This window comes from Podarcis tiliguerta, assembly GCF_965153285.1.
Source record: "Podarcis tiliguerta genome assembly, chromosome: 2".
NCBI classification, from domain to species: Eukaryota; Metazoa; Chordata; class Lepidosauria; order Squamata; family Lacertidae; genus Podarcis; species Podarcis tiliguerta.
The window spans coordinates 27,707,305-27,733,066 of NC_139535.1; the positions used below are offsets into that span (position 1 = coordinate 27,707,305).

General features: G+C 41.7%; 2 protein-coding genes across 3 annotated transcripts in view; both read right to left on the bottom strand.

Annotated features, from left to right (window-relative positions):
- EOGT (EGF domain specific O-linked N-acetylglucosamine transferase) overlaps positions 1-4,936 on the bottom strand; it is a 31,122-nt gene extending 26,186 nt beyond the window's left edge. The window contains exons 1-3 of one of the 2 annotated variants that reach the window (XM_083425928.1): positions 4,593-4,936; positions 3,383-3,525; positions 666-890 (exon numbers count right to left, since the gene is read on the bottom strand). In XM_083425928.1, coding sequence (XP_083282054.1) covers positions 666-875 — 210 coding nt within the window. In that variant the 5' untranslated portion in view covers positions 876-890; positions 3,383-3,525; positions 4,593-4,936. The remainder of the gene's footprint in view (positions 1-665; positions 891-3,382; positions 3,526-4,592) is intronic. The other variant, XM_083425929.1, reaches the window with a different exon arrangement.
- Positions 4,937-8,226: 3,290 nt separating this feature from the next.
- TMF1 (TATA element modulatory factor 1) overlaps positions 8,227-25,762 on the bottom strand; it is a 26,374-nt gene continuing 8,838 nt past the window's right edge. The window contains 16 exon segments of the mRNA XM_083424755.1: positions 8,227-11,270; positions 12,146-12,271; positions 13,469-13,615; positions 14,347-14,466; positions 15,303-15,395; positions 15,481-15,550; positions 16,529-16,721; positions 17,695-17,851; positions 18,483-18,575; positions 19,075-19,231; positions 19,481-19,647; positions 21,457-21,599; positions 23,390-23,495; positions 25,262-25,280; positions 25,282-25,357; positions 25,360-25,385. Coding sequence (XP_083280881.1) covers positions 11,127-11,270; positions 12,146-12,271; positions 13,469-13,615; positions 14,347-14,466; positions 15,303-15,395; positions 15,481-15,550; positions 16,529-16,721; positions 17,695-17,851; positions 18,483-18,575; positions 19,075-19,231; positions 19,481-19,647; positions 21,457-21,599; positions 23,390-23,495; positions 25,262-25,280; positions 25,282-25,357; positions 25,360-25,385 — 1,837 coding nt within the window. The 3' untranslated portion in view covers positions 8,227-11,126.

The window sequence follows — 25,762 nt, forward strand, 5'->3', positions numbered from 1 at the left end:
TACCTATTTATCTACTTGCACTTTGACGTGCTTTCAAACTGCTAGGTTGGCAGGAGTAGGGACCGAGCAACGGGAGCTCACCCTGTTGCGGGGATTCGAACTGCCAACCTTCTGATCAGCAAGTCCTAGGCTCTGTGGTTTAACCCACAGCGCCACCCGCGTCCCTATGTATCTGGGTAGGCTTGGATAAACAAGTATGTTGTTAGCAGCAGCCAAAGAGAATACGGAGGAAATTAAAGACATGGAAGCATCTATCAGATTAAAGGCTCTAGAGCAGCCTTTCCCAACCTGGTGCCCTCCAGATGTGAACCCTGATCGTTGGCTCGGGTTGATGCTACCTCCCTGCGCACTCCATCCTAATATTCTTACCAGATGCAGACACAGATAGCTTGGGCACCCACTCTTCCCACGCCCTCTTCTGGTACCCTTACATTTTTTTAACACCAAGCCTGATTAAACGTTATGGAGAACTTGAAAGCTTGCACACTATTTTGTGACATTTTGGATAGCCCAACAAAGGCAGTGGCCTAACATGGAGTCTGGCATCATCACCATCATGGTTTCTGGAAAAGAAGCCAGTTATCATCACCTTCAACCTCTTTGATTCTAAGAACACAACAAATCGGCATTAGGCTCCAGTAAAAAAGAAAGAGAGGAGTATTTACTTTATATGGGCAATGAAGATCGTTCTTGCAGGCTGCGGCAAAGGGCTGGTTATTGTGCAAAAAGTATGGGATATGTTCTTCGGGCAAGTTGATGTTTCCATAGCTATACAATGGCACTCGTGGAATGTTGCTGCCATCAGTAAGACTTTCACCTTGGGTCCTGGCCAAGATTTCTTGAAGTAGGACTCCAAACGCAAGAAGCATTAACATGGCAATCTGAAAAACCTAAAGCAAACACACAGAAAAACAGTTTAAGAATGGCATACCTACGACTTCAGTTAATTGATTCTATTCAACCATAAACCTAAAGTCTGTGTATGTGTGTTTGGTTTTTTTAAAAGCATGCAGCTATAGATCTCTTGGCAAGAAAGACTCTCCTCTTGGCACAAACATGTGTTCATATAGCATTTATCGCTGTCGCAGTTGCGGAGCCAATAGGCGAAGGGAAACTCTTGTTCCCAAGAGATGCCTGGGAACTCAAGTCAGGAAACCGCGCAGGACTCTCGAGGGATTTGCTTCCTCTGCATGCAAGAAAAGAATGGAAACCAAAACAAACGGAGGGCAGAAAATGCCTGATCAGATAGCCACATTGCCTTTTGTGTATGTGGAATTCATGGGATTTTGCGGTTAGTGCTTTCATGGTTCAAACTCTGTCCCTGAGAACCTCTTAAAAGTCAAGGGGTGAGAGGCAGTTCTGAAACAACTTTCCACTACCCCAGTAGTTTTTGAAATGTTTCTCGTGTATGCAAACAAATGGGAACATAATCATACCATAGCTAAAGCAACATGTAAGAAAAAATGAGAATTTAATATGGAAACGTAAAGCCATAAAGATGGATGATCATCCACATGGATGATCACCTTTTTCTACTGGGCCAGGTTGAAGGCAATGCTAATCTAGGCTGCATCAACAGAAGTATGGTGTCCAGATCAAGGGAAATAATAGTGCAGACAGTGCGCCATTTTGAGCAGGGATTCCTTTCCTGGTCCCCGCGTGTGTCAGCAGGGCATGCATAAGCCTGTTACGCCCCATTACACCTCCACCCTGCCCCCATTCCTCTGTCTTCTGGGTCAAAAAGGGCCCATGCGTCAGCAGTTGAGCATCAACTGGACATGCCTAAAATGGTTGCTGCTTGTACCATTCTGTTCTGCCTTGGCCAGACCACACCTTGAGTAGCGTCCAGCTCTGGGTGCCATGATTTAAGAAGGGTATTAACAAGTTGGATCAAGGGTCTGGAACCCAAGCCTTATGAGGAATGGTTGAAGGAGCTGGGTGTGTTTAGCCTAGAGAAGAGGAGACTGAGAGGAAATATGATAGCCATCTTCTAATATTTTAAGGGCTTGTTTCCCCCTGCTCCGAGGACTCGTTCCAATGGCTTCCAGTTACAAGAAAGAAGACTCCAACTAAAAATCGGGAAGAGCTGTTTGACAGTGGAACGGTCTCCCTTGGGAGGTGGTGGACACTCCTTCCTTGGAGGTTTTTAATCAGAGATTGGGCGGCCACCTGTCATGTATGATTTAGTCAAGAGTCCTGCATTGCAGGGGGTTGGACAAGATGACCCTGGGGGTCCCTTCCAACTCTACAATGCTATGATTCTATAGGGTTCTTGTACTATGACACAAACATACCGAACAACTTAGGTCAAGCGTACCGCCTTATACATACAGTGGTACCTCTGGTTGCAAACGGGATCCGTTCTGGAGGCCCGTTTGCAACATGAAAAGAACGCAACCCGCAGCGGCGCGTCTGCACACACGCGGGTTGCGATTCGCCGCTTCTGTGCATGCACGTGACGTCATTTTGTGCTTCTGCGCATGCGCGAGCGGCAAAACCCGGAAGTAACCCTTTCCGGTACTTCTGGGTTGCTGCGGGACGTAACCTGAAAGAACGTAACATGAAGCGGACGTGACATGAGGTATGACTGTATCTGAAGACAAGTTCAAACTGAACAACCCTTTCACAACCCCAAAAAGCTCAGCTGGACAGTTACTTGGGCTGTCTTGGCCACTGCCATGTGGTACAATTACATCCACTTGCACCTCCGTTCAGTGGAATTCACTGTGAGATTTCCAAGCTCTGTGCCCTAGCTACTGGCTGACCTGTTTCAGTGCCTGCAGCTCCACCGTGATGGAGAGGACGCTCAGGAGAACATGTGGACAATCTTACCTATCTCACCACTGCACAATGAGATTAGTGCCTTGACAGAAACACTAGCATGCAGTCGAAATTCCTCTGCTCTTAAAGAAGAGTGCGTATTCAGGTTCGGTTATGCCTTTCCTGCTAAAAATTTCAGAGCGCGCTCTTTTCCTTTCCAAATTTAATACATACCAGTTTGTCACAGCTACTCATCCAAAAAAAGTGTCTATGGCCCACTAATACATTGTAAATGTACTAAGAGGAAGAAAAAGGACCACACAAGTAGTTTCTGGAGTAAATTATACATTGACTTCAATGCATACCGTTTATTATCGACTACATTGCCTAACGCAATTCTCTCCACCATAATCTGGACATTTTTGAGCTTTTTGAAACCGAACTTCCTTCTCCTGAAAGTTTTATGAATGCAAAACTTCACCCCTATTCCACAACACGCCACAAAATGCATAGCATTATAGTCTGTCTCCATGGAAAACATAATCAAGTACAGAAACTCCGCATCTTCTTGGATTTTGATATCTATGTCCATTTATCCTGGAAGACACCCGACAAACCTTACCTCTGTGGTTAATGGCTCTGGGTCCTTAGGAATGGGAAGGTAGAGAGAGAGATGCTGTCAGCCTCCCTGCCTGCTGCAGAGCTTTCAAACAGGCGTTAACCAAGGCTCATTGCCACGATATTTTTCAGTGCCAGGGTTCATACCTGTAACAATAAAGAAAAGTGTTTCTGAGCATATGCAGAATACAGAAACATAGAATCACAGAGTTGGAAGAGACCATGATGGTCATCTAAGTCCAACCTTCTGCAATGCAGGAATCTTTCAAACAACACCGTAGAATAATCTGGATCTAGTAGATATGGTCTGCACATACAGAGCTACAGATTCCACAGCCCGACTTTTTTCCTCTTGCTGCCTCTTATTGCTTGGATCCCAGAACACCTGTGTACTGACTCCTCTCTTAGTTCATTCACATCCCTTTTCAAAACACACCTTTTTTTCCACAAAGCCTTTGGCGCATTCCCCTAGTTCCCATGCCTTAACATAGTTAGGAACCCTTTGGCCAAGCATAAACACATGAAACTTAAACAATCACATGTATTGCTCCTGCCTGCTTCCTTCCTTGTTTCAAATTTTGGACTAAAAGCTCCCCAAGATCAGGAATCTCTTGCGCTGTGCCATGCAAACAAGAAGGATAACAATAATATTGAAGTATCCAAGCGGAAACATCAGGCAGTCAGAGATATGGAACAGGGAGAGGAAGACCTACAAAGTATAAGGACCTGAAGACAACAGAGGAAGGGAAGGGAAATGAAGGCAGCGACAAGCTGACACAGCTGCTTCACTGATTTAGGCAGCATGGAAGAAGAAAGGGAGCCAACCGAGGGTCTTCCAGATATTGGGACTACAACTCCAACCAGCCCCACCCCAGCCAGCATAGCTAATGATCAGGGATGATGGGAGCTGTCGCCCAAAATGTGGAGGACAGAGGAAGGGGTTGTGCTGAAAAGCCTGCAAAGGCAGCCCCAGACCATCAGGCTGCAAGGGAAAAGAAGTCATTTGGAGAAAAGTGCCGGGGCGGTCTTTCATTTGGGCCGCTGGAGCTCAATGGGATTTGCTCCCAGGTCAATATGCACAGCTAGATCCATGCCCGATAGGATCGCATTGAGCTAAGCCCCATCTTCCATCCGCCCGGTTCTCTCTCCAGAGATTTTATTTGCAGAGAGGCGGCACCTGCACTCAAGAGAGGAGGGAAGAAAGCCACACTCACAAAAAAAGGGGGTTGGGATGGGGAGAGAGAAACCAGAAACTCTTATGCCTGCTGCCTGAGGAAAACTCCAAACCGACGCGAGGAGACTGCGCGCCAAGGAGCCCCGTCCTTGTTGCACCTCCAGCCCCGGAGACGCCCCGAAGCGAAGCCAGGCGCGGCGTGGCGTGGCGCGCTCTCCGACCCAGGCCTGCGCGCCGCCTCGCAGCTTGTGCCTCCCGGGAGTCGGTGCCAAAGCCGCCGCCGCCGCTCCTGTGTGGAGCTCCCCTCCACCGGCGCCGAAGGGGGAGCGCGAAGCGACGGCGGCCAGCGGAGGAGGGAGGGAGGGAAGGAAGGAAGGAGGGGCCACCACAAGGCGCAGGCTCGGCCCTCCGGAAACCCAGCGGCTTGGCGCCAGGCCCGGAGCGCGCCGCCGCCTGCGCCACCTTTTGGAGACGACCAAGGCGAGGAGAAGAGCCAGGTGAGGACTGGAGGCGCCCCTCGCGGACAGCCTGGGAGGCGAAGGGAGCAGACTAGCGAGGGTGCTACAGTTCCCGGGTGCCCAGAGCACCCACCTGTCACATCCACCACTGAATTGGTCGCAGGGGGCGGGAAAGCAGCCGCTTTTCCTGACTCAAGGCGCGCCTGGCATCGAGATTCAGGGCATTATAAATTCAAAGCTATATAAATACATATTTACATAGACATATAGCCTTGAATCTCGATCAGTCAAACCATTACCCGGCAGAGGGCCTTTCCAGATGTTCTAGAGATCTCCAGGTCTAGATCTCTTCAACCAAAGTTAATGCCACACAAAGTCCTCAGCTACACAGCTGCCAAGACGACTTTTTAAATGTGTTGTAAAGTTCAATACTGTATCCAAATGTGACAGGAGAAGGCCAGAGTGAGCTATGCAAAATTCAATGCCTTTTTCAAAACTTCTTTTTTAAAAAATGTGTGTGTAAAGGTAAAGGGGACCCCTGACCATTAGGTCCAGTCGTGGCCGACTGGGGTTTCGGCACTCATCTTGCTTTATTGGCCAAGGGAGCCGGCGTACAACTTCCGGGTCATGTGGCCAGCATGACTAAGCCGCTTCTGGTGAGCGGTACCTATTTATCTACTTGGACTGACATGCTTTCGAACTGCTAGGTTGGCAGGAGCAACAGGAGCTCACCCCATCACGGGGATTTGAACTGCCGACCTTCTGATCGGCAAGTCCTAGGCTCTGTGGTTTAACCCACAGCGCCACCCACGTCATGTGTGTGTAGATTCCACCAAAGTAGGGTCTTCGTGTCTTTCCTTCGCCTCAAGTCGAAACGTATGTTACCTTTGGGAGTTTCACTGAACTGTTGCTTCTGAGAAGGCTGATACAAAAAAGAGGGAAGGAGATGCAAGAAAGAAGTTATTGGTGTAGGACATCGAGTCTATTAGCCCATTGCATTTGGGGATCTTGAAACAAGCCTTTTTGCAAATTAAAACATTGGCTTCATAGAATTGTACAGTTGGGAGGGATCCTAAGGATCATCTAGTCCAACCCCCTGCAATGCAGGAATATGCAGCTGTCCTATAAGGGGACCAAACCTGCAACCTTGGTGTTATCAGCACCGTGCTTGCTTGTACCAGTAATTTTAACAGCACCACAGTACTGGGAAACAGAGAAGTGATAGCTGTAAAATGAGACAATCAAACACAGTGTGATTCAAAGTGTTGTGCCAGAACCTACCTACCTACCTACCTACCTTCCTTCCTTCCTTCATTTATTTATTTATTTTAGAGTTATGTTCATTAACATAATGGGCATTACTTCTAAACACATTTTAAAAATTGCAGTGATGCTGAGTCATAAATGTTCACTTATAATTATGGCTCCCTTTGTACCAAAAGCAAAAAAAAATTCTCTTCAAAATGCATATAGAAAATTCTTGGTGGGAAACCTATTAATCAAGACAAAGCCTGTTGACAAGGCTTTCAGCATATTGCTGTTTCTGCAAGCACAGGAAAACCTCTTTTCCTTCCAATGCTAGGAAGCGAAACCAGTCCAAACACATTGTTCTCTTTCCTCAAAGTCTTGAACCCATTTCCTTGTTTCTGCTTCAGCTAAACACCATAATCTTTAAACTAAAGATTAAAAATTGCACCGTAGGAAGTTTGTGATCTTTCAAAACAAGATTCTGGTGTTTTGCAACTACATTAAGAATGTAGTACGACTGTAATTGTTTACTAGACACGTTTTCCTAATCTTAAAATGCATTTCAAAAATGTAAATGTCATCTGATGTTTTACAGGAAGAGCAATCTTGTAGTAGCAAAGCCATCACTTCTGCTCCTGCTTGGAGTTTTTTAAACAAGGTAAAATAAGTGCAAAAGCCCATTAACAATATAGGCTGGGAGATCCATGCACTTCTGAGAGTGAATGAAGTCTATTTGTTTTTAAGAGTATAACACAGAAACGGTTTTCATTACTTTTATGTGCCTTTAAGATTGCATGCAATACAACATTAGGGGCTATAGCTCAGTTGTAGAGCATGCACTCTGCACGCGCCTTGTCCCATGTTCAATCCTTGGCACCGCCAGGAATATCAGGGAAAGATCTGAAATCCCCTTCCAGTGAGTGTAGGTCCAGGGTCCCCAACCATTTTGGTCTAGAGCAGTGGTTCCCAATTAGAAGAAGAAGAGTTTGGATTTGATATCCTGCTTTATCATTACCCGAAGGAGTCTCAAAGCGGCTAATGTTCTCCTTTCCCTTCCTCCCCCACAACAAACACTCTGTGAGGTGAGCGGGGCTGAGAGACTTCAAGGAAGTGTGACTGGCCCAAGGTTGCACTTAACCACTACACCACACTGGTGTAGGGGTCTGCAGAATGTACCCGGGGGTCCACAGCTCTATCCCTTGCCTCAACTAATTTTTGTCATTTTTGTACAAATTTTATGGCCTATTTTAGTGCTGTTATTTTTCAATATATTGACCAAAATCCGTTTTGAAATCACACCATGATAACGGGATTGACCCAGCAATATGTAGCAATATATCGCTCCTCATGCAGGGGGGTGAGGGTGAAGCAGGGCAGCCAATTTCATGGCACCTCTGATATTGCACGATGATCTCAACTGATAACACTGCTGATCTGAGCCGTCTTCCCTCACCGTGAGGGAGACCAGGGCAGCCGATTGCGAGGCGCTGCCTTCCCCTCATGCTGAGAGAACAGGGCAGCTGATTGCCCTTGCTTCCGGCAACTCCTGCAGCCAAGCAGGTGCCAAACATATTTCTTTGCTTTCCTTTGGATCACATCAGCAAGACTGGGGGGTGGTGCTTCTTGTTGTCTGGGCAGCCCAGGACCTCCATACATACTGCTCAGGTTTTCAGCCCAGGGAGATCACTTTGGTGCTGCTACACGGTGGTTTCACTTCACCCCCGGAGATGCACGCCATTGTCTCTCAAGATAGGCAGATGCCAACAAGGTCTGGCTCTAATATAGGCGAACCTGTGTTCACGTATTACATTACATCCTCACCGCTGGGTGAAGCCTTCAGCAAATTGGCTCGCAAGCCGTTGAACTCACTTTACGTTCTGCCACTGCTTCTTTGTTTGGAAGCTATTATTATCAACATCTCAACCACCAGGATGCATTTTTGTATTTAAGAAAAATATAAAACACTGGTAACTCAAATACTTTACTCAAGCCAAGAGTCAAACATATTTAAATTATTTACATTACATTAACAGCTTAACTCCCGTGACATTATTCATCTACATACTTTATTTAAACTACTTTACAGCCCTTTATAAAAATGTAACAATTCTTAAGAGGGCAAACCATATTAACACAGCTGAAATGAAGATTTAAACAACTGTATATTCTGGCACTGTTCTTCCAGTTATTAACTAGAGATCTTAACTTACTCCCACAAAGTGTTAAGAGGGCCTAGCAATGCATTGAGAAACCAAAGTCGTCTCCTGCAGTCCAGTAGGGAATTCTCTCTTGCAGTATTGCTTTCCACACCAACATTGTGAAGCCCACGGCTCCCACTTACATGAATAGCCCACTGCTCTCACTTACATGAATACAGTCACACACGTCTGCCTACAGAGTTTTTGCACGTCGGCAGAATAGGGAGATGGAATATACAGGTGCGCTTCCAGAAGTCCTGAGCAAACAAATGTCCAGTGTCTGGTTGCTTTTGAAAACTGCATATGCGTTTCAAGAGTTTGAGAGCCTAAATTTCACAGACCTCACTTGCAAAAAGTAATTTTTTTCCACTTTCCAATTGTCATCAATTGGTAAATTGATAAAGGGCTGCAAAGGAACAAGGAAGTCTGTGTGTTTTATGGTGGAACATGGGCTACATAACCAATACTTGTATTAAACATGAAGAGGCAGCATGTGGGTAAGGGGTCTAAAAGATGCAAAATTTTGGGTGCAAGACTTAAGCTTTTTTGTTCCCAGTGCAAACACCTAAGTTCTAGTCAGGGGTTGTATTCTCCAGTTCAAATGCAGAGATAATTTATTCCAAATATAAATTATGAAAATAGCATGCACTTAAGTTTCTCAGGTCTTAAATTGAGTTTTCAGGAGCATTCCAATTTGTATTTTGCATTGGCTTTAAGTACTAAAATGCAGTGCCTTCTTGGAAAGTAACACTTGGTAAGTTCTGCTGTCAGCAGCCATCATTTGCTTGTTTGTGTAAGTATCAACTATTATGCAAACCTCTTTTTGAATCAAAGAATTCTCACACTAGACTGCAATTTAGTCTCTTATCAGGAAGATTATTGCATGCTTTAAATATCCATCATTAGATTAAAGTGATACAATCCTCCTGATAATGTAGCAGTTCAGAATATAGGTGAGGAACTGCTTCATTAAATGTTCTGTCACGTAACAAAAAAGGAAATCCTGCACACAGAAAATTAGTGGATCAGGAAGAATCCTAATACGTCAGGGAAAAGCCTACAGTAGAAGCTCTCTCCCTGACACACTAGCTTTCCTCAGGCAGACCAACAGTATAAGGCTCCCAGTTTCCTATTACATGGTGGTATGATTTCAGGAGGTTACAGCACATGATTTCCAAATAGACATGGACCAAAGGTAAGCAATTAAGGGTAAGTGGTTGATACAGTGTCAAAGTATCAAATAAAATCTTATAATTTCCATGCACCTTATGCTTGATAAAAGCTCTGCAGATAATTGGTTCAGGAAAAATAGGTCTTGTATACCAACATGACAGGATGCGTAAATTTTATCTAAATTTACTAAAAATTTAGACTAAATTTAGACTAAAAATTCCATGTAAATTCAGCTATGAAAATTCCAATTCCTGTGAGGAAACCTTTTTAAATCCTAAATAAATGCAGCAACACCACATATTTTCCTGAACATTTAAACAGCTTAAGGTCAGTTTAACAGAAATGGCCTTTTATAGCTGTCATACAAAGTATGACTTTAAGAAAGCACAATAATGTAAAGGTCCTCCTGTGAATGTGGCTGATACTAGGGAGTTTTCTGTCTCGCTTAGGCTAAATAGTTGGGAAGGCAACTCAAGATGCTATACCTTTTTTTATGTTCTGTCAAACACCTTCTAAAGATAGTTTCTAAACCACTGGAGTTCATTTGAAACATCTGGAACAAGTTTATTCACTTTTGAAAATAAAGTGCACTCACACACATGGTGAGAATTAGGCTATGACAGGAAGAGGTGAAACCATTTCAACATGTAAACTTTTAAACACCCTGCTCCTTTTCATCCCCCAGAGTACTACTGATTTTTAGGCAAATATTACTTCTTTTCTTTTGCTAAAGCCATTAAAGCTGCTAGGCAGCCCACTTCGATGTGGCAGTGGATTATGCTTTGGAATGCAGCCAAACATTTAAGAAACAGTAGAATTGTTATCTATTGTATAGGAGGGAGCTTGGTTGCTATTACCATACAATACCGATTTTGAAACTTTAAATGTCACCCTGTATTGTTGGCTGCAAAGGCAGTTATCTGGCTTTGTGGGCACCAGTACCCTGCTTAGGACACTACAGTATAAATCCAAATATTAATTGGTGGTGGTGATGGTGTTTGTTTTAAAAAAGTCTTAAAAGGCATTCTAAGCCTTGTGTTTCAGGTAGCAATTATTTGCTATCGGTATTTATATTTTAAAATTCAATATTTTTCCCCGCCAAATATTAATTTTGAAAGGAACGAATCAGCATTAGGATATCCATGAAAAACTGTCAGTGAAATTATTCAGCTACATCCCCGTGAGGCAACTGCAATTAAAAAGCTCCTGCTGCTGAATGATCAGCATTATGCAAACTAATTTGCAACTTACTATATTGACAACAAGACGGTCTGCCTTTTAATTAACATTCAGCTATGGATATAAAAATTTAAATATTAACAAATAATTTAATTGCTGACAGTTGGCCATCACAAAAGCATAACATTCTTGCCAACGTACAAACCCTCTACAGTATAATCATCCTATAGTACAAATTCTTTACAACTCATCTGCATTTACATAAACATTTCTACAGTTTAATGCAACGTCATTTGCAAGCTGCAACATCAGCAATAATTAACTATGCCTTTGTTTTAGAAGTTCATCAATCTGAGTCTTGTACATGTTTTTCACATCTTCAAGGTCCAACCTCAGTTCTTCTGCTTCCTCTGCTTTCTCACCATACATCTGGAGAATGGTATTGTACCTCTGATCCAAATCCTGAAACAACACAGCCCAATAGTTGATGACTTGCTCTCCACATTTACAAAAAAGCTGTTAAGGCACCTTTTAGAATGTCAAGATAGAATATACTAAAAGAAAAGTCAATTCTCTGAATGCCTATCTTTATGTAGCCAAAACAATACCAACCACACACAATTACTGCATTTATTCGCCGCTTCACAAACACACACAAAATTCTCAAGGCAACTTTCAACAACATAAAATACAGAAACAGCTAAAATCAGTTTTAGCAAGAAGCAAAATAAAGCAAACAAAATTGATTGAAGTGTTCATTCACCCGCTCCCCTAAGTTCATCCAGCAGTACTATCAAAGTCCAGCCCGCTAAAAGATGAGCACCACAACAGAGGCAAGAATCATACAAAGGTATGATCCAAAATTAACCACCCAAAATCTGGTAAAAAATGATAGCCTTAGCCTGGTATCCAAAGCGGTTAATGACGATTCTGCAGATGGGAAACCACCAAAAAGGCCGATTCATGCATTGACACCCTCCTTCATAGAAGGTACATAGAGAAGGGCCTCAAAAGATCATTGCGGGGTATTTGGGTCCTGAGTCACAGAAGTCTTTATAGGTCAAAATCAACACTGGTGTAATATGTGCAAAGTTGCATGTCCCATTAAGGACCCTAGAAACTGCATTTTGCATTAGCTGCAGGTTCCTAACCTGGTTTACTTAGAAGTAACTCTTGTAGTGTTCAGTGAAAATTATTTATTAGTATGTTTAGGAATGCAAGCACTGCTTTTCGCTGTACTCTGTAATAAAGCATTTCACTTTACACGTACAGCAGGGACATATTTACAGAGGCTGCTGCATACATTTCAGATTTCATCGTAGAAACAAGCTACCTACCCTTAGCTGTGCACGTAGCTTGGGAATCTCCTTTACTTTTTCTTCTAAGTCATCATTTTGATTTGTCAGCTTTACCAGCTCTTCTGCCATTACTGACCGAGTTCTTTCAAGGTTTCCGATTTCCAGCTAAGGTAACAAATATTTGACAGTTAAAATTCTACCAAGTTACTAATTTTGTTTCCATTAAAAGTAACCAGGAGTGTTAAGCTCTCAAGCTTATGTCCCATATTACAAGTATTCTGGTATTCACAGGAATAATGCATGGAAGTGGGGTTTCCAGCTACCCCACCCCTTGCCCTTGAAAGCCTTATAAGAAGCTGCTGCAGAAGAGGGACTGTGAGCAGCATCATGGAACACATGTTTCTAGGACTAAGGTAAAACTGTGAAGCTCCCTTGTTATTTTTGCCATTGAATACTGCATGTTGCTTTATTTTATACTACTGTGTGTTTTTTGTGTTATTATTCTTGCTATTGTTTTGCTACGTTGTTATGAAATGGTTGCTATGTTGCTGTTTTGCTACATTATTGTGAAACTGGTTTTGTAGTGTTTGTTTGAAACGCACCCGTTTCTTTGTTGTCAGCCACTTTGAGCGTGAAGTATAAAATAAAATAAATAAATCTATTTGTTTAAATAAATAAATAAAATGAAGGGATAAAGGTAAACCATTCCTACAAAGCAAAACCGACACAAGGTTTCAAATTATAACTGGCATATACATTTATTGTGTGCCTACAATAAATTACGAAGTTCCATCTCTTGTTCTGATGTAGCATCAATACACAAGGATTTGGATTCAGAGGACAAAATAAGAGAATTGAAACTGTGCTGGTCCCTCTGCTAACTGGAAAGTATTACAGCAGCTCATGAGCCTGAAAAATGGAAGAACTTACAAACACCTATTATGGTAGCTAACCTCTTACAGTAGTTACTTCCTACAAGTTACTGCAGTATTTCACTATATTTTTCTCACTGCGCCACGTGTTGGAACAACCCACTAAAATGTTTCTGAACCATTTCTATAATTTGTTCAACAGCGATCAAAGTGTCTGTGTTCACACAAGACTTTTCCAGGCTCCTCTCATCCTGTTGCTAGCCCTGGTATGCCCCCAATTTTTTTTGGAGGTTGGGGAATCCTCTAGAATTTGCTCTGGGGGGATCCCCCAATGGACTGACAATACTGAATATATTAGGCCAAAGACTGAACTCTGGCAAAACAAGCCCATAAAAATGAACTGATCACATCTGTCTATCAAGTATGTATATCACACATACGGAACACCTATTCCTACTTATGTTTAGACACACAGGTCAACACAGGTTACCTGTAGGTGAGAAATCTCGCCCTCTCGCAATTTTAATTGTGACTGTAGGTTTTCAATAATGCTTGAGCCTGCTCCCATTCTCATTGCGTCATATAGATTGTTCCCACTTGTAGACACTGAACCAAAGGAATGATCATGTTGGTCATCCTGCAATAAAAATTGTGACACACCCATGAAACTGAATACTTAGCAGTATGCAAGTTATTATTTTGTACCTAATGAATGACACAACGAGATTGACACTAGAATGTTAACTTTTTTATGTTTAAACAGCGCTTGCAAAAGCAAGTGAAGACAGCCAGTTTGGTATGGTGGATCAAGGAGAAGTGGCTTCAAAACCCTGCTCAGCCATGAAGTTCATGTGATAACCCCTGGTCATTCAATATCTAGCATCCTAATCACCATCACAGGGTTGCTGTGAGGACTGAACTGTTTGGAAAGCATTTCATGTATATATTTTAAAAAATGGTCTTTGAAATTTTTGTTAGCAAATATATATATTCAGTGGTTTGTAGAAGTAATGTTCCAGAAAGAAAATACCACATTTAAATCATTTCATCTTCTGATATTGATGAAAGGCTATACCTGTCGGTTAAGCTCTCGTCAGGTTTCATCCAAGGTGAAATTCCCTCATGAGACAAAATGTACCACAAAGGGAGAGAAGTAAGTTCATTTTCTAATTACCAGCATATATTTTCACCTTCTATGTTTTGCCCTATAGTGTCAAATGAACTGGTGAAACTACTTCAAACTACCTGCTCTCATTTTAGCAGTGAGGTTTTGCTGGATTCAAGAAAACAGTTAAGACAGCACAATGATACTAATAAAAAAAGACACTGAAGGAGCAAATAAAGGTGAAATGATACATGGAACAATACCTGGGATACAAAGGATGCCTGGAGTCCTGCCATATCAACCCCACTTATTGAGCTTGAGCGTGACAGAGTTGGAGTGCTTGAGACAGTTTCCATTGTTGATGAAGTGTATAATTTACGCTCCTAAGAGAAAATGTACAATACCCAAAGAGAAGAACAATATTAGTGAAAATAATATACCTACTTTGAAATACTCGCTAAGATGATGACGAAAACATGACAAACACAAGATCTCCTTTTAGGCAATTCACTTGTAACTTCAATAAATTAAGCAACAAAATGGACTTGATAGCACTTCTTACTCTGCTCCTTCAACTTCCAAAGTCACATCATCTACAGAACTTGCTGATTATTTGAAACAAAGTAACTTCATTTAGTAATCACACAGAGCGGAATGAACCCCTAATGTCATGTTAGCATCGGACACACGGCTGATGAAAGAGCAGCACGCTTGCTATTTTTTGTCTGTGTAGGAATTTAAATTGTATATGTAACATAAAGACTTCTTCAGTATCCTCAAGTTAAGTACAAACAAATGGAGCATCCCCAAAGGTGTCCAAGAGCGAACTAAAATGAGGGAATATTCTCAGGATTGAAGGCCAATGAGAAACCCAAGGGAAAGGGAAGGTTCAGGGCAGTGTGACTTAAGGTCCCAGAAGGAAGTATAAAGCCCACAAAGTAAGAGGTTGTGGCCCACTGCCATGACAATTTCTATTGTGAACCACCCTGGGATCTTTGGGTGCAGGGTGGTATACAAATAATAACAACAACAGTTGTGTTGTTATTACAGACAACTAAACCAGAATTTATATTGTATATAGTGTATGGCACTATCAAGAGTGAAACACAGAAATGAAGATCCCAGAAAGCTACCGTCTCGCCTGACAACTGCTTTGTGTGCTCATTTAAGGCTTGGTTCGTCTCCAAAAACTATGGAAAGTGTTAACATGAACAAGTACCTTTTCTCTTGCAGTTTCTTGTACAAAAATTGCTTTCTTCTTTTCCTGCTCAACTTTCATTTTCTCCATTTCCAGCTGAGTAGCTAACAGCGTCTTCAGAAAACAAAAAAAGATGTAGTTATTCACTGAGAAGTCTTATTTGCTAAAGCAATGCTATTATCAAAGAATATATCAAAACCTTTTCTTTCTTTGCCTCTCCAACAGTTTTCACATACTCTTCTTTAAGGTTTTCCAGCTCAACTTCATACCTGCGCCAAGAGCAAGAAAACACATGTACAATCTCAGTAAATAGGAGGAGGGATCTTATTATAAACATACTATTTTGTACTTCTACTATTTTTATTATACAGCTTTGTTTGTACTTATTTCAATTAAAAAAAACTTTAAAAAATAAAATAAAATAAATGCACTGAAGTAGCATGAGAGATTTACTACAGTGGAACCTCAGTTCCCGAACTCCTCTGTTGTCATATGTTTTGGTTCTCGAACACCGAAAACCCAGAAGTAAATGTTCCGTTTTCAATTGTTTTTCAGAACCCAAACGTGCGACGCAGCTTCCACTGAGTGCAAGAAGCTCTTGCAACCAATGGGAAGCCGTGCCTCGGTTTTTTAACGTTTCGGAAACCGAATGGGCTTTCGAAATGGATTTCGTTTGAGAACCGAGATACCACTATATTGTGTCTGGCAGTCAAGATTATATAGAACTTGCAAAATGGAAAACAGGCCCATATGAACTGCAGCATGCCAGTTTGGTTGCACATGGGATCACCAAGTTAGCTGTATTATCTGCACTGCTGGTGAGATGGTTTTATTGGTAAACAAACTATCCTAGTAGCAGCACTCACACAACAAATCTAACCATTTTTAAGAGAACAATATACGTTGTGCTTGGCCAATCTGGCTGCGGCTAATGGCAGCTGCAAGTCCAAGAACATCCGGCAAGCCACAGGTTTCTCATGCCTGCAGTATACGTTGTCACTCTTTCTGCTTTCTAAGGCATTAGGAAAAATGCTCCCAATAGAATGCATGTGTCCTGAAAGCATCTGAGACGCTAAGAAAACAATATTACTGAGCGGCCATACAAGTGGCACAAAAAATAGAATAAAATATAGAGTTAAAGAAGTCTTAAAATTTTAAAGTAGCATTGTTCATTACACCCCACCTAGCTATTTCAACTACGTTGTACGCTTTCAGAGAAATTGTTGTAAACTTTAGAAGCAATTTACCGATTGTTTTCATTTTCTAGTTTCTTAAGCCTGGCTTTCTCTGTCTCGAGTTGTGCTTGAAGGCGGGTATTTTCTTGCCTTAGGAGGCTATTTTGTGACTCAGTGGAAGAAAGCTGGATTTTATTGGCAAGAAGTTCCTCTGTAGCAGCGCGTTCTCTTTCAGCCTGTGCTGCCAAGGCAGTCTGAGATTCCCCTAACAGTAAGAGAACATTACTAGTTAGAATTTACAAATTTATGGAGGAGAGGGGTATCAATGGCTACTGGCCATGATGGATGGCTATGCTCTGCCTCCAGAGTTGGAGACAGCAATGCTTCCGAATACTAGTTGCTAGAAACCACAGGAGGGTGCTCTTGTTCTGCTTGCTGCTTTCCCACAGGCTTCTGGTTGGCCATTGTGAGAATGCTGGGCTAGATAGGTCATCAGTCTGATCCATCAGGCTCTTCTTGTATTCTTAGGAGGGGAGTGTAGCCTCTGGTAACTTTATGACCTCTTCCCCAAAGCTATTATCACATTAAATGCATGTATATATCCAACATGGCTCTTAGGTATGTCACATGCAAAGGATTTAAGACAGAGATGGTTCCTTTTAGACACTGGCTGGATCACTGCCTAGGTTATTTCCCCCTTCTAAGGAAGACTGAGGAGGGGGTGAGGAATAAACTGAGCCTGTACACGAGATCAATGGTACCTAGTCAGACTAGTTTTCCACCCACTTGGGTTTGGAGCAAAAGAAGCTGTAACCAGAGAAGCAAAATCAGAACCACATGGAACTGTGCTTTAGTGTTTTCTGGTCACACATAGGCTTTTGTAGACACCTGGTAAATCGTTAGATGCACCATCAGAACACATATCCCAGAAACATGCCTGTAGTTGGTTAGACCATGGTGCTGATAACACTCAAGGTTGCAGGTTCAATCCCTGCGTGGACTAGCTGCATATTCCTGCATTGCAGGGGGTTGGACTAGATGATCCTCAGGGTCCCTTCCAACTCTACAGTTCTATGATTCTATGATTCTATCTCCTATTCTCTGTGTGTGTGTGTGTGCTTTCATAACTATGAGTTCCCATTCATATCCATTAATCTTGTGCTATGCGTGGAAGTTCTTGAGACTGGTCGTTCCCCCCCCCCCCCCCAAATCCCACTGACCAACAACTTTTGCCTTACCAAGCCTATCAGAGAGATTCTTCTCTAACTTCTCCCATGACAAGGTCTGTGCTCCCAAGGTTGCTTGCAGGTTTTCTATCTGTCGGAGCAGGGGCCTTGTAGCAGATGTAACACTTTGACTCAGCTCCTGGTTGCGAGTCTCTGCTTCCTGAAGTCTCTGAAATTATAAATTGGGTAAGCACTACTTTAAGCCCTAAAACACCGTGAACAGAACCATCTGAAGCTTTATCTCTATTCAGGCAAATACAGCATTGTGCCACGTCCTCCGTTTACTGAAAAGTTTTCGTTAATGTACTGCAAAAAAAAAAGTTAGCAAGTAAGCAGTATGGTATTACAGACAGCAGCAGCTTTAAGCAGTAGACCATTTGCTGTACCACAAATCATTTAACCGCACAATGAAAAGCTGCATTTTGCTGCTCAACTACAATAGACAATTGACCATCTACCTATTTTGCTTATTTTGCACAATTGCTTCACCTAGTTATCAGAAGGAGCAAGGCGTTATCAATGGGACTGAGCCCCACCTGCTGGCCACTGGCAAGACTATCAAGGCTCTGCACAAGTCCAAACCACAGAGATATTTGTTGCTTTGTTAAATACAGTAGTCACACACTGCTTGTTATTGAAACTGGAAATCCAAGAAGTCCAAACTGATTGATAAATCTTGAATGTGAATTAGAAAACAATTTCGTGAATTAGAACAAGTTCGTGAATTAGAAAACAATTTTTTCCTAGCATTTGTAAGAGGCAAAAAAAGACAGATCTCAGAGAACAATCTGCCAGAGTACCTGCTGAAGTTCACTAATTTCCAGGCGCAAATAATCCTCCTTTCTAGCCGTTTGCTGTTCTGCACGTTGCAGGGCCACTCTCAAGTCTGTCACCTGCAACACAGGGATACAAATACAGTATGCCAAATTGAATATGCAGATCTAACACTCCACTGGCCTTTTATCATGTATCAACACTAGTTGGCACCTCCTATAATTCTGACTATCATAGCCATAACACCATTAGGTTGCTTAAGGAGTTATCATCATTACTTTACCACTATGCTGTAGCTGCAGCACAAAGAGCAAGTGCATCCTGTTTCAAATACTTCAAATCTAGTGCCTTTGTAATGATAAATGAGAAGTAAGCTAATACCCTTTTAATCCCCCCTTAAGATTTGCAGCATTTCAATGGCTTTCTATGTAATTTTAAAGCATGTCCCTCTGCTTCATTCCTACTTGTAATTATGCCAAGTACATGTTGAATTAGATTTTTCTGGGAATCACTTATAATGTGGTTTTCTGGCTGAACTGCTATGCCATGTAAGCAATACAACATATACAACTGGCAAAAGAAAAACACTTGCAAACTTTAGTTGTAACCAACACTGACCTGAATTGCTAAAGCCTCTTGTTGCTGGCGAGCCTCCTCTTGGGCCTTCTCTAGAGCTAAGCCCAGCTGCTCCTTCACTTTCAGTTCATGGCTTAATGCTGCTTCTTGAGCCTCACAGTCTTTCGCAGCATTGGCTCTGTGAAGATCTGCAAGTTCCCTGTGAAAAATATGCATTTTAAACGTAGGTATGCATTGAAATTGATGGACATGACTACGTCCATTCTTTTTAATAAGTCTACTCTTGAGTAAAACTTAGTTGAACGCCATCCTATGTTTATGTATTTTAAAATCCAACAGGAAAACAAAATGCACAGTATTGCAAATACTGGAGAAACCTAAAAGAGAATGTTGTCTTCTAGGCACAACAAATATCTGTTCTTGTACATTTTTACGGACATTGCCTTACTTGTATGCACTATCAAGAGCTGCCTGCACACTTCGGTTCTTCTCTTCAAGATCCTCAAGATCCGTCTGGAGTCTGGTAATATCCTTCTCTTGCCGTTCAACCACACTGCTTAGCTGCTTGATGCTCTCCCTGTGCTGCTTTTCAACTTCTTCTTTGCCATCCAACACCTGTTACAATGAAAAGGCATCGCAACCTATTGCTTAACTTCTCTTTAAAGGTAAAGGTACCTCTGACCAACAGGTCCAGTCGTGACTGACTCTGGGGTTGCGCGCTCATCTCACTCAAGAGGCCGGGAGCCGGCGCTTGTCCGAAGACAGCTTCCGGGTCACGTAGCCAGCGTGACTAAGCCGTTTACCTTCCCACTGGAGAGTGGTCCCTATTTATCTACTTGCACTTTGGGGTGCTTTCGAACTGCTAGGTGGGCAGGAGCCGGGACCGAACGACGGGAGCTCAACCTGTCGCGCGGGGATTCGAACCGCCGACCTTTCGATCAGCAAGTCCTAGGCACTGTGGTTTAACCCACAGCGCCACCCGCGGTCCCGTCAACTTCTCTTTACAGAGCTTTAAAAATCACTCTGCACAGAAAACAGCTTCTACCTTTATGGAAAGCTAGACTAAGGAAAAATATAAGCAATGAAAGAAAATGATTCAGAAGCTTCACAGAGTTTTACAGAAAATATCATTACGCTAACAAAGGATAAACCTAATTGTGTGTCTCTGCGCCTTTACACTCACTTTTTTGGCATCTCAAATGGGCACACATTTGCAGTGACTGTGTTGAAGTTGGTGGACTTTGCTACCAAATTGCAGGCTGCAGTTAAGAATGGATGATCAGTCTATTTCTGGTCCATGGGTTGTATTCAGTAGTGGCTTTGCAATAATACAAGAATCTCTGCTTGTGCAAGGCAAGACCCCTGGGTTTTGCTGACCGCTCTTACTCAGTGCAGCCTTCTGTGCACCCCAAAAGTGTCTTCTGAGGGTTGGGGGCCCTCCGGAACAGTGTGTGATATGACACAGAGGGCTGTAGTTAGTTAGAGGAAGATGGATGAAAATAGTGGCCCTGCCTTGCACTAGCAGCGGTGCTTTCACTAGTGCAAAGCTAAAATTGGATACAGTCCCATGACATTTTCATGTGTGTTTATTGTCATAAGAACCTTGTCAGATCAGGCAAAAGACCCATCTAGTCGAGAATTCTGTTCTCTCATTGGCCAAGCAGATGTCCATATGAAGCCCACTTCAGGACTTGAGTGTGATGGCACTCGCCTACTCATGACCTCAGCAACTGGTATTCAGGTGCACGCTGCCTTAGCCATCGCAATTAGCAACCATTGTCAAAAAAGCTTCAACTAATGCAAAATTTCTGCCTCTTCATAGAACACATTCAACTGGTTCTATTTATTCATTTGAAATGTTTTTTAAGCAGCCTTTCAGTTGAAGCTTCCAAGAATGCAAAATAAAAAATTTAAAAAATGAAACCACTGAATAACTAAAAGAGCAGATAGAAGGAGCAGTAAAACTAGCAACAACTATCAGTTTTCCTCCAGGCACAATTCAAGGGGCTGGTTCTCACCCTTAAAGAGAGATTTGTTTATATACCCAATACTGCTTCTTCCCATGAGGGAAACATGGTTAACTATGCTGTATGGAACAGTCCCGACTCCATGTGCCCTCACTACACAAGTTGAATACATCTGCTGCAAGAAGCAGAGCTTTTACCACAAGGCTGTGGCAAGGCTTTCACAATAAGATTCAGAGCTATTCTTGTTTTTTCCATTTTTGGAGAGAATGTTGAAAGTAATATGGCTGCTCTTTGGACACTATGGCTTTATATTTTACTGGGTTAAAAAAAAATCCTATTGGAAGCCTCCTTGATTCTTAAGAGGCAAGTTACACATTTTAAAAAATAGTAAGTGAATTGACACATAGATAGAAGGCATGCAAACCCTTCCAGTGCCATGTCTAAAAATTTACCCAACCTGTTTCAAATGCTGTAACTCTTCTTCTAATTCTGTAATCTTTTTATTCTGCTTTGTATTTGTTTTTTCTCTTTCCTTTTCCTTTGCCCTTAGCTTCTTAATGATGTTAGAATTTTGCAACTGTTGTTTTGAAAGCTTTTCTCCTGAAAAGAAAGAAAGATCTGGTGAGCGGGGATCAATGCATATTTAACATAGGACTATGACTCTTCACATTCTAATTCTTTAACTTCCAATTATTTGGGCAAATGGGCTGTGAAAGGGCATGTAAACTAACTTAATCACCAGTGAGGACTATAATCATAAAAATGACTTGAAGCCATGTACGTAATTTCCTTGGCATGTGAACTGGGATAGATATAATTAGGTAAGACTAAAGACCCAAACCCATCAATCTTGAAGTAACATATATTTATAAATTCAGGTAGGTAGCTGTGTTGGTCTGATGCAGTCGAAATATATATATATATATATATATATATATATATATGTAATAATAAATGTCCAGTAGCACCTTAGAGACCAACTAAGTTTCTGAAGAAGTGTGCATGCACACAAAAGCTTATACCAAGAACAAACTTAGTTGGTCTCTAAGGTGCTACTGGATATATATATATATATATATATATATATATATGAGATACTAAAAGTTTTTACCCAAAGATTTGCAGGCATCTCAGTTTATTCCTTTGCCTAAATAAACATTTAGCCTTATATAAGCAAAGAAAAATCCAACAGTATCCGCAGAGGTGTTTGCTGTCTACTCTGATAGAAAACACAATAAGAGCCCCAATGGATCAGATCTAAAGCCTATCTATGTCCCCATTCACAGAAGCCAACTGGGAGCCTATGAAAAGATAACAGGTGTAGTGTACCAAAGCTTGTGTAAAATAAAAATAAAAATGGGCAGGATCCAAAGCTACCACAAATGCTCTGAAGCACACATAAGCAGCATTCACACATCACGCTAAACCATGATTTAGCTAGACATGAAGCCAGGAAGACTTTGGCATTCACTTCAGAGTTTCCCTGAATTCTAGCACATTATGTCATCCAGACCAGTGATTGTAACTTAACCCTATGATCCGTTTAAAGAATTCATCATCTTAAACCGTGGTCTGAGTTTGGCTTGTTTCGAAACTGAAACTAAACATTGCCAAAGTCCTCCCACCCACAAAGGAATGGGGGAATGGCCTGCTGAGCCAGAGGTTCACTGTTGCTCCTTCCTGGTCATGTTTGTCTCACTAGGCTAGGACAGCCTCAAGTGGGCAACGATATAGACTTGTTCTCTGAATATACGATTGACGCTCGCTTCTCCTTTTAACACTACTCTTGTAGAAACAGCATGAGAGGAAAATTTAGTTGCAACTGAGCCTAGGGTTAACATTGTACTGTCGTACCTTGGTTATCAAACGCCTTGTGGCTCAAATGTTTTGGCTCCCAAACGCAACAAACCCAGAAGTGAGTGTTCCAGTTAGCGAATTTTTTTTGAAACCCTAACGTCCGACACGGCCTCCAATTGAGTGCATGAAGCTCCTGCAGCCAATCGGAAGCTGCACCTTAGTTTTCAGAAGTTGAATGGACATCCGAAACGGATTCTGTTCAGGAATCAAGGTAGGACTGTATCTCAGAAGGAGCTGTCAAGGTCTAAGATGCACATCAAATGGTTTGTGTAACTCAGGGCTAAAGCCTTGCTATTCCACCTTTTTGGAGGGCTACACACACCTAGCTTTACCCTTTCATAAGCCATTAAAATTTTCACACCCTAAATTGCTTGTTGAAAAGATAGGTTTGAAGAGGAAATCTATTCTTCCCTTTCCAGTAAGGGCTGTAGTCGAAAAGTATTTCTTACAGAATAAATTTAAAGTGACCAGACATTTGAAGTAACATATGTAGCTTCTTTACCAGGAACTGTTTTTAAGAAACTAATACCCACCTTCCTCCATTAATCCTTTAATTTGTTCATCTTTCTCCTTTAGTAATTCAGCAGTTTCATTACTGTTCAATCTAGTTGCTAGATCTTCTTTGAGAATCTTTACTTCCTAAAGAAACACACATAATTATTGTACCATTTATACATTTTGACTGTGACTTTTTAAAATGTTCACACTAGGTGGGGCTTACCTCATTATGGCCATCATAGCTGTTAATCGTTAACAACCTGTGCATCTCATGATTTTTAGCATGAAGCTAGTCTAAAAGCTAATACGTTTTTTAAATTACAAGATCAGCCGCTGTCATCCTTCCCCATCACATTACCTTTATACTTATCTTTAAGTACTGCTTTTATGTGGAATCAAAGGATCTAAGGAGATATGATAGCTAAGAATATAGCTTTGAACATGTAACATGACCCCACCAAAAAAACTTTCTGGTTTAAAATGTTACTTTCAATATTTAGTCAAATCATTCTCTTTTTTGAGTAATTATCTTTCTTCTATATTCTATCCCAGATCCAAGCTGAAAAGAATGGTGAGAGGCAGAATTGGTTAGACAGTTCCTCTATGATCATTTCAAACTAGGCATAAACATACTTAACCAGCAGACTACCTATGGTTAAAATGTGTGACCAGGCTCCAAGTAACTGCTTAGGCTCATTGCAACTATCTTATGCTAACCACTGATTTTTTTTCCATTCTTTTTCCTCATGTTCTGCTTCCATCTTATACCACATCACAAAATGCTTCTGAAACTCTCCTAGCTTCAGAAGCATTTTGTCATGCTGCATGGACAGTTTCTGTTAAGAAAAAACAAGTCTGAAGCCCCATCTAGATAAACTGGCTAGTTTCACTAGAATCCTGGCCTAAGGCTTTCAGAATGGAGAGTGGCCCTTTTCCCCTCAATATCTCTTTCACTCATATTAGGAAAGATGCAGCAGGAATCTGTGCTTCTACTCAGCAGTGTATATTATTGTTGTAAGCTTGGATAAGGATTGTTGCCAGTACAACAGGTCTATCCTGATAAACAGCACAAACTCTTATCCTAGAATCATCACTTTTGAGTTAATGATATACAGCTCACTTTGGAGTAATGCTGGAAGACCATGTGCTGCTAACATCCAGGCTGGAGTTTCTGTAATGTGCTCTATGTGGAGCTGCCTGTGGGCCTGGTTCAGAAGCTCCAGCTATGCAGAATGCGGCAGCCAGATTGCTGATGGGGAAAATGTGGCCAACACCACACAATACCATTGCTAAAGTATCTGCACCTGGTTATCCATCTAATACCAAGCCTGCTTCTGGTATTAATTTACGAGGTCCTGAACAGCTTAGGTCCAGGGTACCTCAGGGACCACCTGAACCCTTATGTTCCAGCTCAATCACTGAGATAGTCTGCTGGGAGCATCACTGGTCACTCCCAGATTTTGGCAAGCCTCATTTGACAGGAACAAGGAACCAAGCCTGTAGAGTCATCATCGGCCCAGAATTGTGATTGCCAATAGAGATTCAGCAGGTGCCTTCTGTTTCAATTTTTAATGCCTGCTGAAAACTTCTGTATTCCCTTAGGCTTCAGGCAATTAAGAAAGAAATCTTTTCACAGTAGTTATTGATTTTAGCTTGTTATATGTTTCTTATTGTATAGTTTTATGTACACTGTGAACTGTTTTGCTTTATTCTTTATGAATAGCAGTATATAATTTTTTTTATATATAAATAAAATAAATTACACATTAGTGACAGGCATTTTCCCTAGCAAAAATCTGTATTGATTCCTTGCAAATTTAAAAGACCAGACCTTATGGTTTGATTCATAGCAATCCAAAAGTAACACTATATAAAAATAAAATATAATTCATACATAGGAGTGTTACCTTTTTCGCTGTATCTCTCTTTGCATGCTAGCTGAACCTTTTTCTCTGCATCTGCTATTCGCTGAGCAAACTCCTCTTTAAGAGATGAAATGCTCTGTTCTCTTCTTTCATCTTGATGATTTCACTAAACATAAAACATTTCCATCATCATGACTGTGTGTAACATTTAAAATGGGAAGCAGAATTTATTCATACAAATGTACACCCTCTCACTTACCCCTGCAAACCCTCTTTCTCCTGAGAGGGGTCAAGGCAACAAGAAAAGCAAGAGGAATTACTTCTCTAATTCAATCCTTCAGCTTTTTATCTGAATAAATAGACCAATGGACATCACAGGAATCTGTTTTGCTTTCCAGTATTCCTCTACCCACCCCAAATGCACTTAACAACGTACTAGCACCTGAGGAACTCCATTCATGCAACACCGTATAAGCATGACCTCACATAACCAAGCTTTTCCCATCATGCTTTTCTTATATGACTATGGAGTCCAGCCCTTAT